Consider the following 13,426-nt stretch of genomic DNA (forward strand, 5'->3'; position numbering starts at 1 on the left):
GGAAGACAGCAAAATCCTCCGGTGGTAAAGTGGTTAAAGTGATATTAAAGCCTTGTTTTTTTTTTTTTTCTAAAATAACAATAACGTTATACTTACCTGCTCTGTGGAGTGGTTTTGTACAGAGCAGCCCAAATGCTCCTCTTTTTTGGCTCCCACACTGGTGCTCCTGGCTCCTCCATCTTGCCCAAGTAGGCGTGCTTCTGAGCTGTGGCTCTGTGTGTCCATTCACAAAAGGAGCTGCGGCTTGGCCCCACCCTCTCTGTTTCCTGATTGGCTCTATGGCTGTGATTGACAGAAGCGGGAGCCAATAGCTGTTGCTGCCAAAAGCCAATCAGAAATTTGAGTCCCCAGAGAGTAAGGCTCTCGTGGACATTGCTGGATCAAGAGGGGGCTCAGGTAAGTCTAGGGGGGGGGGCTGCTGCACACAGAAGGTTTTTTATCTTCATGCATAGAATGCATGAAGGTAAAAAACCTTAAACCTTTACAACCACTTTATTACCATCAAAGGTCTGTTCATTCTTGAGCTGTTGTAGTGTATGTTACATCAAATGAACATCTCAGTGGTTTTCCAACAATGTTTATTATGAATATACAATGTACAATACAGAATGATAAAAATGCATGATTCCATACAAAAATAATATATAAACAGAAACAGTTATAAAGACAGACTCTATTTATATCCAGTGCAGCAGTGCAGATAAAGAGATAAGGATCATATATTTTATGTCCACTGTCAACACATAAACCGCAGATTACAAATTACACTCATATAGGTATCTTAAACTAAAGCATGCATCTGTGGGAATCAGATTTAATGGCAATAAGGCAATGCAGAATTCATAGAACAACAGAAATCATAATATTTAACCAGATCATTAACAAACCTATGTTAGATTATGTAAAAAATGAGGTTAATGATATAGAGAGAGATATCATTTTAATGCCTTCCCAGCATTTTTCATCAACCAAGTTACCAAAAATCCCTTAAACCATTTGTCGAGCTGACAATCCTATTCACTAAGCTATAACGTAAATGTATTTGCTAAAACGATCCTTTTCAGCCACATGACAGTTATTTTTAGATCTCATTGGCTCTTACTGTAGAAAACAAGAGGTTGGTATGGCAAGTAAACAAAAAACCTCAGTAAACTGAACCTAAAGTAAGTAAAACTAAATATGGGGGCAAATGTAAATCTATCCAAGATAAGTGTTTAGAGATCTATTAATTTAAAAGAAAGCTATTGTGAAAGAAAACCATGGCCTGCCACTGCTCAACTCCCTTAAGAATATTCCTTTCCTGGATGTCTCTGGCTTTAAGGTCAGTTCACACCAGGAATCACACAGGAAGGTGCTTGGCGTTTCTGTGCGATTCACATGTGGTTCAGTGCGGTGTGATCTGAGCCCATTCATTCTGAATGCGTTTGGGGTGTAATTAACTTAACATTGATATCAGCTGTAGATTCCCAACTGTAGCAGGTTTTGTACATGGAAACGTGCATAGAACATGGGTTTCACATACGGTGCTCTGCTGTGAACAGGCCCTTATGGCGCTTTTCCACTGCATGGAACCGAACGGTTTGTCTCGCTTTTGTGCTTTTCCACTGCATGGTACCACATGGTACGGTGTTGGAACGGTTCGGTATGGTACGGCGGAGCTTTTCCACTACATGGAACCGAACAGTACGGCTCGCTTAAACAGTACCACCTCAGTTGTGGTTCCAAGAGGGCCGTACCGGTACAATATCCCACAATCCTTTGCATGCAGCCTTGACTGTTTGTCACTACTAGCCACTGATTGGTCAGAGAATCATTGTTATCCCACCCACTTTACTTTAGTGGAAAAGCAAACCGTACCAAACCGTACCGAACCGTTCCAACACCGTACCATGCGGTACCATGCAGTGGAAAACCAAACAGAGCCCAGCAGGGCCGAGTGAAGCTGAGCCGGTTCTAGCAGTGGAAAAGTGCCATTAGAGATTGTTTACACCACAATTTCAGCATTCCGGGTGCATTTTTGCATGTGCAGTTACACGCCTTTTTCAGGTTTTGAATGCAGTACAGTGCTTTTTTTTTTTTGCTTTTTTTGTATTTTGACCCTTGAAAAAATCTTATTTTCAATAGGACAATTTGCATTCCAGTGTAGTTACATGCATTTTGTTGCAATCCAGACAATAAAAAATACAACTGGTTGTACTTTTGTTGAAAGCACTGAAACTGACCATACTGGTGTGAACTTTGGCCATTGGAATACATGTTAAAGATTATGTATGCAGTTTGGATGCAGTTAAAAACACACAAAAAAGCATCTGGTGTAAAACAGCCCTTCAAGAGGAAGGGCAACTCCTGAACTTATGACAGTGTCAGCCAGAGAGGTGGCAACAAGACCGATCAAAGCATGGCATTGAGAGTGGATCCTGCAGAGCGGTCATCACAACCAGAACAAACTGGAAGGAAGATCATGGCACCAAGAAATAAGATAATACTGTGTGCTAGCCGGCCCTCCTGCAAAAATTGGTCTTTTCATGATGGGGCAATTTTGTTTCTTTTTAATTTTGACTAGACGTGGGTTTTAATGATATCTGAAACACTGCCAGGAACAAGCATGTAAATTAGAAAGTCAGAGTGAGTTTATTTCTTTGTTCTATTTGTTTAAAGCCAGTGTCTCAAATAATTGAAGCCATTGGATCAGCATGACACCCAGGCAGCTAGCATTTTCAGAAAGAGAAGTCAGCAATGAAATCCTTTATATCCTCTCAATAAAGGTTTCTTTTATCACTGAACATTCTATTTATTTAATAAGCTCAATCAAGACTGGTTCTTTTCCCCATTAGAATTGTTTCTTTCAGTGCTGACTCCATGTGGTCAGTTGCCCTCTTAAAGGAATTCATTGACCAGCACTGTCCGAATTACCATCACCATGTAGAATTTGGCTGGGGACCTTAAAAATACTTTGTGTTATAGAAGATTTATATTTAATAGCGTCTAACATTTGGAAAGTGTAGCAAAGGATGGCTTTGTCTTTGGCAATAAAAGAGGCAGAAAGAAAAAAACAATGTCTATGTCAGTGTTGATCACAGCAACCAGTCAGATCATGCATTTACTTCAGCAAACTGCAAAAATACCAGTTACTGTTGATTGCTATGGATAACATTACTTACAAGGTCTGGCATTTTAATGTTAAAATATCACTGCAACCTTTGCAGCTTTATTGTTTTACAGCATCATTTTAAAGTCCACATTTTAAATTCAATTAGGATTTTTTTTAAGTACTGTATTCCCTTATTGATGAGATGTCTATTTGATGAAGAGAATAACCAGAGTGAGAAACCATGGCTACCCTTAGGCCTCAGCTTCCTGCTTCAGACTTTTTCATCATTTGATGGGCTTGTAGACACAGACTTTAGAGGCTCTAACTCCTCTTCCTTTGCCTTTTCTTGAGCTCGGAAAACCAAAAGACTCCATCCTGAAAAGTAAAGAAATGAAATGTTACATTTCCTGTTCAATGTACTGTATTTTAATAAACTTTTCAGTGTAAAATGTTACTTTTCTAAATGATGCTGAGCTGAATGATAAAATGAAATAAAGTTTTATAATTATATGTTGTAAGTATTATTATTTTCCTCATGCACTGCTATTCATGGATCTCTAGGACATACATGGCAATTCCAGGCAGAGAAACCATAATAATGCTTTACGGAACACTGACGATGTGCTAAAATCAAACATTTCACTTGATTTACCTTACACTGAGGTCACTGTAATGCATTGCATCCACAGCACACAGACCACCTTATAGAGCCAGTATGAGAGCAGTAGGGTGTACTTTCTGATGCCTGGGCTATCTAAGTTCCTCTTTCTCTCTTTCTTTCTCTCTACACTGCCTACCGGTTTAAAGCCTAAGGTCCTTTTCACACATACAGACCGTTTGTCAGTTTTTCATTCATCCGTTGATGGATGAAAAACGGACATCAATGCATCTCCATGGAAAAAAGAATGACAACGTATGATCATCTGTTTTTATCCATTTTCATTGGCTTGCACCCAACCTCGTGCCATCATCATTTTCAGGGTGATGGAGGTTAATAGAATGGAGAGAGCTCTAACAGGCACGCCTTAGAAATGCCCAACTATGTCTGCTTTTTCTGCCCAGCTCCATCCACCATTTATAGAAGCCATAACCACAACTTTTAGAAGTGAAGCAACCTCTCAACCAAACTGTCAAACCATCCAATGGCTGATGTCATAACTGATCACGTGTGCAGCTTCATGACAGATGAAGATCAAACAGAGTCCAAGATGGCAGCTTTCTTGGCTGAAAAAATGTGAGGGTTTACTTCCACTTTAAGCTTTAAGATGCTTCTGAAATCATTTAGAACTCATTGACAGGGATAATTGGCCCGTAACTGACCTCTTTCTGATAACATTTGACATGTTTTAAGATGCTTTTGCATTTCCTTATATTTGTATAGGGAGAGAAGCAATTCTGATATAAGCATAAGCCTATTAACTATCCTTATTTAGGCTAAAGAATTTTAAAATGGAATGCAACTTTTAAGTGAAGGTTCCAGTAAATGGCAGTTATATTTTTATCTTATCCTATCTCTTTTATCCTATTTTTCAGTTTACTCAACCCACTTTATAGAAATATCTCAAATAGGATCTAAATTTGTTACCCCATAGGGCCCCTTTCACATGAGCGGACCAATCTGGCTTTTCAGGCGGGCCGGATTGGACACCCATTGTTCTTTATGAGGCGGCAGATGTCAGCGGACATGTGTTCACCTACACTCTGATCTGATAAAAATCCGCTTAAAAAAAAATGGATGGTGAGCACATCCAGTGGATCAGATAAGATGACAATCTGATGGAAAAGGACATGCAGTCCGTTTCCATCCGACCACCTTAGGTGGGCTGTGCCTGTATCCGCTTTGCATAGCAGAGTGAACACGGACCTGTCCTCCACCTGCTCAGCAGGGATGAGCGGAGAGCTACCCCCACTGAGCAGGCAAATCCACTTGGATATGCTTTGTCTGAAATCGCTACTTGGATGGATGGATACGCTTCTTCTGAAAGGGGCCTAAGGCTCAATTCAGGAAGCTCCATACCAGGATAATTACTTTTTTTTTTTAGCCATGTAAAATTAATTTCCAGATATTTTTTTTACTGAAAAAACTGTCACTTTTTTTTTAAAAAAAGGATCCTATTTCTGGTGTTCTAGATTTGTGAATTGCACCTATAGTAACTAATCAGTTCTAAAATTAGCAGCTGCATTCTGAAATTGGAATCTGTGAGATATTACTAAAGTCAACTTCCCTTTACTTCACTGCTCATGAACACTAAACGGCAGCTTAAAGAGACACTGTCACCATGCCCATTCAGGGCCCAGTCACTGTGTCCGTGTAAAGGAGCCCTCCGATCCATGTACAGTATGCTCAAATTACCAGCACTCTGCTGCTTGTTCTTTAATCACAGTCAGCGCTCCAATCATCAATGTTGGCAGATGTCAGAAACTAGGGGGAGTCACATGACAAGGCTCATACCTAGTGGTTGGTTGTTAGACCTTAGCACTGTTACACTGGAGGAGGACACATGGCTATCTTCCTCCTATACTCAAAAGCACTTACAGCTATAAGTTGTCAATCACAAAATATTAGCACTCTGTTAAGACCACTCTATCACTTTTTGTTTTTTTTTTTAATTTAAATTCAACTGACTGATGAAATAATAAACTTCATCATCAGTAATATGACCAGGATGTATTTTTAGGCTACATGCTCACCTACAATGCAATATATACATAGTAACATAGCAATGCAATGTACATATAGGATATCATTTCTCAATCTTCTTACCTTTGGGTCGTTTATAAAGCTTGAGTGCATTTTCTTTGTCGCCAGGCTCCTCCTCATTAATGCAGGACATATTCTCTCCAAATGATTCCCACTGTATTTCTTCCACCCTGTAGTGTAGCAATTTAAGATATATGATTTATCTGATAGGTCAGAAAATAATCTCTAACAAAGGATAGTATATTTAGTTATTGTGTGGTTAAAACTAGCAAAAACAGACCTGTTTATTGAATGGAGGAAAGGGAATATAATTGTTGAGGATGGTTGGGTCGGGGCAGACATAATATTTGCACATAGATGGACACGGGCCTTCTGGGAACTTAATGGTCCATTTTTACTAGATGTGGGTCATATACAGTGGGTACGGAAAGTATTCAGACCCCCTTACATTTTTCACTCTTTGTTATATTGCAGCCATTTGCTAAAATCATTTAGGTTCATTCTTCTTCCACATGAATGTACACATAGCACCCCATAGTGACAGAAAAACACAGAATTGTTGACATTGTTGCAGATTTATTAAAAAAGAAAAACTGAAATATCACATGGTCCTAAGTATTCAGACCCTTTGCTGTGACACTCATATATTTAACTCAGGTGCTTTCCATTTCTTCTGATCATCCTTGAGATGGTTCTACACCTTCATTTGAGTCCAGCTGTGTTTGATTATACTGATTGGACTTGATTAGGAAAGCCACACACCTGTCTATATAAGACCTTCCAGATCACAATGCATGTCAGAGCAAATGAGAATCATGAGGTCAAAGGAACTGCCTGAAGAGCTCAGAGACAGAATTGTGGCAAGGCACAGATCTGGCCAAGGTTACAAAAAGATTTCTGCTGCACTTAAGGTTCCTAAGAGCACAGTGGCCTCCATGCTCCTCAAATGGAAGATGTTTGGGACGACCAGAACCCTTCCTAGAGCTGGCCGTCCGGCCAAACTGGGCTATCGGGGGAGAAGAGCCTTGGTGAGAGAGGTAAAGAAGAACCCAAAGATCACTGTGGCTGAGCTCCAGAGATGCAGTCAGGAGATGGGAGAAAGTTGTAGAAAGTCAACCATCACTGCAGCCCTGCACCAGTCGGGGCTTTATGGCAGAGTGGCCCGACGGAAGCCTCTCCTCAGTGTAAGACACATGAAAGCCCGCATGGAGTTTGCTAAAAAACACCTGAAGGATTCCAAGATGGTGAGAAATAAGATCCTCTGGTCTGATGAGACCAAAATAGAACTTTTTGGCCTTAATTCTAAATGGTATGTGTGGAGAAAACCAGGCACTGCTCATCACCTGTCCAATACAGTCCCAACAGTGAAGCATGGTGGTGGCAGCATCATGCTGTGGGGGTGTTTTTCAGCTGCAGGGACAGGACGACTGGTTGCAATCGAGGGAAAGATGAATGCGGCCAAGTACAGGGATATCCTGGACAAAAACCTTCTCCAGAGTGCTCTGGACCTCAGACTGGGCCGAAGGTTTACCTTCCAACAAGACAATGACCCTAAGCACACAGCTAAAATAACGAAGGAGTGGCTTCACAAAAACTCCATGACTGTTCTTGAATGGCCCAGCCAGAGCCCTGACTTAAACCCAATTGAGCATCTCTGGAGAGACCTAAAAATGGTTGTCCACCAACGTTTACCATCCAACCTGACAGAACTGGAGAGGATCTGCAAGGAGGAATGGCAGAGGATCCCCAAATCCAGGTGTGAAAGACTTGTTGCATCTTTCCCAAAAAGACTCCTGGCTGTATTAGATCAAAAGGGGGCTTCTACTAAATACTGAGCAAAGGGTCTGAATACTTAGGACCATGTGATATTTCAGTTTTTCTTTTTTAATAAATCTGCAACAATGTCAACAATTCTGTGTTTTTCTGTCAGTATGGGGTGCTATGTGTACATTCACGAGGAAGAAGAATGAACCTAAATGATTTTAGCAAATGGCTGCAATATAACAAAGAGTGAAAAATTTAAGGGGGTCTGAATACTTTCCGTACCCACTGTAGAAGCTGGGACCCCCTCCCACTGTCTCATAGACTTTGACACTGTTCAATTTTTTTCTAGCTGTTATTCGATGCATAGCGAATAAAATGAATAAGGCTTTTTATTTGGCCAGCAGTTGAATGGAGGTCCTAAAAATTGGCCTTAGTTACTACTCTGATTCTGGTTGCCACTGGCATTGGAAATTACAGATTACTGGGCTTATTCTGTAGACAAGGAAGGAACAATGATGATGTTCACAGAGTAATATCTCATATCAACCAATTATATTTCATATTATTGTAGCAGTACCCCCACAGGAGCCGCTGGTTGTTTGGGCCTACTTCTCCCATTCACAGCATGAACAGCCAGACACACTGTATTTTCAGTGTTCTTCCTTTGGCTCAAGGATCATTCGAGGGTTTTTGTTTGTGTTTTTATGGGTTTCTTTTGTGTTTTTATTGAAGAATAATTAACTTGGATGGGAATAAGGAGCATGGGATAGCCCAAAGCTGTAAAACATGAACAACTTGAGGACTACTATATTTCTGGCTGATCTGCACAAGTCTTGAAATCCTTGCACAACTTTATCTGCACTTTCCCAATAAAGCCCCATCAAATCTTTGGCTGCATGTGACCAGAACTTCACTCACAGGTACCTCACTGTCACCCTTGCAAAACTGGGGCCTTGCATGCACTCAGCCCCCAGGATCATTGCTTGCCTTCTGGCGATAGCCCTGCAGGCTCTCTCTAGTGATAGAGATGTAGACTCACACCACCTCTTGGACAACATGGGCTCTCTCCCACAGCTTCCCGCTGGCTCTATTACATGCGCTCTCTCCTGATCCTCTGGATTTTTGGGTTGCTCTGCAAATAGGCACCCCAGCTAAGTTTAGCTGGGACCTAGGTGTCTTCAGGCTAGCTTCCTTCCCCGCCTTCCACCAAGGAGGGCAAGGCTCCTCAACAGGGGTCTCCTCCACCAGGCTGGACTCAGGAACACTGCCCTACACCCACATAATGCAAGCTGCCTTTGCTGCAGAAGACTCAGACTATTTATGGACTCTTCCACACCTTCTGGACACATCTCCCTAGGGATTGGCTGAAGTCTCATAAGCATTTAGGTTTTAGTCTCTGCCCTCACTCCCACTATGTTCTAGAAATCTCCAGAAGAAAGGGGGAAATAGCAGAGAAGAAGCATGTGAAACTCTGTGCAGCTCCTGTTATTTAACCCCTGTTCCACTGATTACAGAGGAGTTAGAACTAAATTTGGCTTAGCAGCTTATTCTATCTAGGAGGATCCCACATTACCATTGCAGACAACATAGAATTTGTTGTCATAGGTTACTACAATTTGCAGATTACAACTCCAGGATTATTTTAAACAAGTGTGTGACAGTAGATGGGAAGGAGATTATTATAATATTAGAAATATACTGTATAGCATGTAAGACATTGATGATAGTTGGTGTATATACACAGTGACATTTACTAAAAATCTGGTGCAGCTCTGCATAGAAACCAATCAGCTTCCAGGTTTCTTTTTCAAAGCTTATTTGAACAAGCTAAAGTGAGAAGCTGATTGGCTACCATGTACAGCTGCACCAGATTTTGCACTCTCCAGTTTTAGTAAATCAACCCCATAGAGTAGCAATAGAAGACTATGGTGACTATAATAGCCCCACATATTCTAGACCATATAGTAAAATATACAGGAGGATCCAAAAATAATAATAAAAGGTAATTGGGGTTCTAATGATTTTTTTTTTTTTTTTTTATGGTACACATGAAAGTTAACTTCTGCCTAAGAATATATTATATGATACTTAGTTTGACTTGACCAAGTTTGTGAAAAGTTTTATTCAGGATAAAGTTCTTTTCAACCCTCTTCCCATCATTAGCTGAGAAACTAAAATATCTGTAACAGAGATGCATATTTTTCATACACAGCATTTGGTTTGCTGAGAGGTGTGTTCAGTTTTAAAATCATCTCATATAATCCTTGGTCTGCCTCATGAAGTGGCCTATGGACTTGATTGCCCAGCTTGTCCACATGCCATTATTTTTGAGTGGGATTTCTCTCTGTTTTAATTATTATAAAATCAGTGAGGTGTTTCCTTCCACAGCAGAAAAAATAAAACTTCCAATAGAGAAAAGTGTTCCAGTGCGAGATCTCACTGCTAGAGTACCCAAAACTCCATATAAAAAGACACCGATAAACCTGTTTTAGCAAAGTCCACCTGAAGCTAAAATACTGGTTTTATGTGGGCTGACCCTTCAACAATAATTGAACAATTCTGGAATTATTGGTATTGCTGTTGTATCAGCATGACTATATACTGTATGTACGTATTATCTCTCACCATCATTTAACAGCCTGTTCAATTTCCAACAAAATCAATAATGGGCATCACTGTAATTTCATTGTATGCCCACAGCAATTTCTTACCTACTTTTTAGTTCAGCCAGAATGGTTTAACCACTTCAGCCCCGGAAGGTTTTACCCCTTAACCTCCCTGGCGGTATGATTCTTTTGGATTTTAGGTGCTGAAAGCGGTACCATTATTTTGCATGTAATTCTTGTGAATGAGCAGCCCAAACCAACTGTATACATTATATATATATATATATATGTGTGTGTGTATGTATACATATATTATGTATACATATATTATATATATATATATAATGTATACAGTTGGTTTGGGCTGCTCATTCACAAGAATTACGTATATATATATATATATATATATATACGTGTGTATATATATATATATATAACTATATGTATATATATATACATATATTTACATAAAAAGTACAGTAAAACTGCAGGAAAGGGCACTAGGGGGCAATGTAATGTGATTTTATTTTGAATGGTATCAGTGTGTTTGGTGTGTTTTACATTTGAATTTGACGCCGGTTCCACCCCCCTGCGAACGCCACGTCGCCGGAGACGGAAGCCGGGGCTCGCAGACGATCGGGAGGAAGCTCCGCCGCCGCATACCGCCCGCATTCTTCGCTGGATCCCGGAGAAAAGGTAAGTAAAACCTCTTCCAGGACCCAGCGATCTTCCTAGCGGTAGCCCGAGTGTGGCTCGGGGTTACCGCTTTTGGCTCTAAAATCTAACCCCGAGTCACGCTCGGGAATACCGCTAGGAAGGTTAATGACCAGGCCATTTTTTGCAATACGGCACTGCTTTACTTTAACTGACAATTGAGTGATGCTGTACCCAAATAAAATGTATGCCTTTTTTTCCCCACAAATAAAGCTTTATTTTCGTGGTATTCGATCACCACTGCGGTTTTTATTTTTTGTGCTATAAACAAAAAAATCATCAATTTGAAAAAAAAACATCAATATTTTTTTACTTTCTGCTATAAAACATATCCAATAAAAAAATGTAAAAAAAAAATCAAATTCCTTCATCAATTTAGGCCAATATGTATTATGTTACATGTTTTTGTTTAAAAAACTCCCAATAAGCATATATTGATTGGTTTGCGCAAAAGCTATAGCGTCTACAAACGATGGAATATTTTAATGCAATTTTTGTTTGTTTATTTTTTTACTACTAATGGTGGCAATCAGCGATTTCTGGCGGGACTGCAACATTGCGGCGGACAGATTGGACACTAACTGACACTTTTGACACTTTTTTGGGACCAGTGACACCAATACAGGGATCAGTGCTAAAAAATATACACTGTTACTGTACTAATGACACTTGCAGGGAAGGGGTTAACATCAGGGGCGATCAAAGGGGTAACTCTGTCCCTAGGGAGTGCTTGCTAACTGTTTGGGGGATGCTTTGACTGGGGTAAGACAGAGATCTTTGTTCCTGCTTAGCAGAAACACAAGATCTCCATCTTCTCCTCTGCCAGAACAGCGATCTGCCTCTGCCTTTTTTACTTAGGCAGACCACCGTTCTGTGTCTCCCTGGAAGGATCGCGGGTGGGCAGAGGACTCGCTGATTAGCTCCCCCTCTGTCCAATCAGTACATGATCGTGCCTCTGGCGGTGCATGTGTGCCCCGAGAGGCTATTGCACTAAATGGCATACAGATATGTGATTTCTCACAATAGAGCCACTTTGCCACAGTATATGTATATTAGGCGGTCGGAAAGTGGTTAATGCCCTCAGTTAATAGTTATATGTATTATTATTTGTTCTTACCTAAAGCACCATCTTTTATCTGGTTTTCCATCAGGCCTTGACCCCACTGTAAGTAAGCGGCCAGATCTCCACTTTTCCTTAAGGCCCTTAGGCAGGAACCTCTCAATATCCAGGATTGTTGCGGCTCTCTGTAAAATAAAGATAAAATGTTTAATTTTTTTTCATCAGCACACTGTATAGTATACAGTATAGTATGCATTTACAAAAAAACTGAATAGAACTTAATAATGGTGCCAAAAGCAATAGCAAATATCACAGATCTTAGCAGCTTAGCATTGAACAATATATCCTTTTGCCTAACTCAATACCTTTGAGTATATGTAAATGATTTGTGTTTATATGTATCTGCTTTCTCCTCTTTGGGCAAATTGTCCTTGAACCTAAACAGTTCCTAACCACTTGACCTATGGAAAATATATCCCCCCTTAAAGACCAGGCCGTTAACATGTTATTTTAACTGAAAATTGCGCGGTCTTGTGACCCTGTACCCAAATAAATTTATTATGACTTTATGTCGCTTTTTTTCCCCACAAATAGAGCTTTCTTTTGGTGGTATTTAATCATCTCTGTTTTTTTTTTTTTGCACTAGAACCAGCAAAATAACGTTTTTTTTTTTTAGTTTTTTGCAATACGGGGAAGGGGTAGAAGCTGTTTACATTTTTTATGTCAGTCTATGCCCCAGCTGGATGGATTCAAACTCTCTATTTGTCTTACTGACCATTGTCTGAGAGTGAGAAAAAATCCAAAAGTTTAAATAGTCACCTGAAAAAGAATAGAGAGAACATCTTCCCATGGGCACCAGTGACAACTGTCTAACCCGCACTCTGGAGAGATTTTATTTTACTTCCTGTTAAATCTGCTGGACAGGAAGTGTATGAAAAACTGCCTGATTCAACAAAAATGGCAAAAATACTTGACAGTGGATTTATCTACCCCCTACTTTGCATATACCTTAAACGATAAGAACACTTTTAAGCAAATGCCATTATCCTTGTTGCCCCCTCCCCAGCCTAAAGCAACCCACCCTTCCTCTCCCCATCTTAATACTTACTTTCAATCTACAGCAGTTTACATCTATGCACTCACAAAAAAATATTTGTCTTGACAGAGCAGGTCCTTTAGAAGTCAATGGGGAATCTACAGAAGTTTCTTTGCAAATGATGTAAACATTGAGGGCCAGTTCACACTAGTGCAATGCCAGACATCGCATGTGATTCACACTGCATCGCTGTGCAGATCAGATGCGATGTCTGTGCAATGCGATTTCAGCCTTATAAACTGTATGGCTGAAATCACATTGCATTTGCACCAAAATGGCGCAGGACAATTTGTATGGTTTGCACTGGAATTGGATCGCATTGGGTGTTCACCCCCTATAGGATCCGATTCCTGCACCATTTCACAGTTCGCACTAGGATCTGCAAACCAATCTA

At 40.2% G+C, this 13,426-nt stretch overlaps 1 protein-coding gene and 1 long non-coding RNA gene across 3 annotated transcripts in view; both read right to left on the reverse strand.

Annotated features, from left to right (window-relative positions):
* Window positions 1-560: 560 nt before the first annotated feature.
* LOC309548480 lies at window positions 561-1,400 on the reverse strand. Its single transcript, XR_014224994.1, has 2 exons — window positions 1,154-1,400; window positions 561-1,013 (listed from the first exon to the last, which is right to left on the reverse strand). It is a non-coding gene; the product is annotated as an uncharacterized lncRNA (long non-coding RNA).
* Window positions 1,401-2,671: 1,271 nt separating this feature from the next.
* Window positions 2,672-13,426, reverse strand: part of LOC309545327 (transient receptor potential cation channel subfamily V member 1-like) — a 119,591-nt gene continuing 108,836 nt past the window's right edge. For both annotated transcript variants that reach the window (XM_082244481.1, XM_082244480.1), the window contains exons 14-16: window positions 11,994-12,121; window positions 5,856-5,962; window positions 2,672-3,466 (exon numbers count right to left, since the gene is read on the reverse strand). In XM_082244481.1, coding sequence (XP_082100607.1) covers window positions 3,363-3,466; window positions 5,856-5,962; window positions 11,994-12,121 — 339 coding nt within the window. In that variant the 3' untranslated portion in view covers window positions 2,672-3,362. The remainder of the gene's footprint in view (window positions 3,467-5,855; window positions 5,963-11,993; window positions 12,122-13,426) is intronic.

This window comes from Pelophylax lessonae (assembly GCF_965119305.1).
Source record: "Pelophylax lessonae genome assembly, chromosome: 2".
In the NCBI taxonomy this organism is placed as follows: Eukaryota; Metazoa; Chordata; class Amphibia; order Anura; family Ranidae; genus Pelophylax; species Pelophylax lessonae.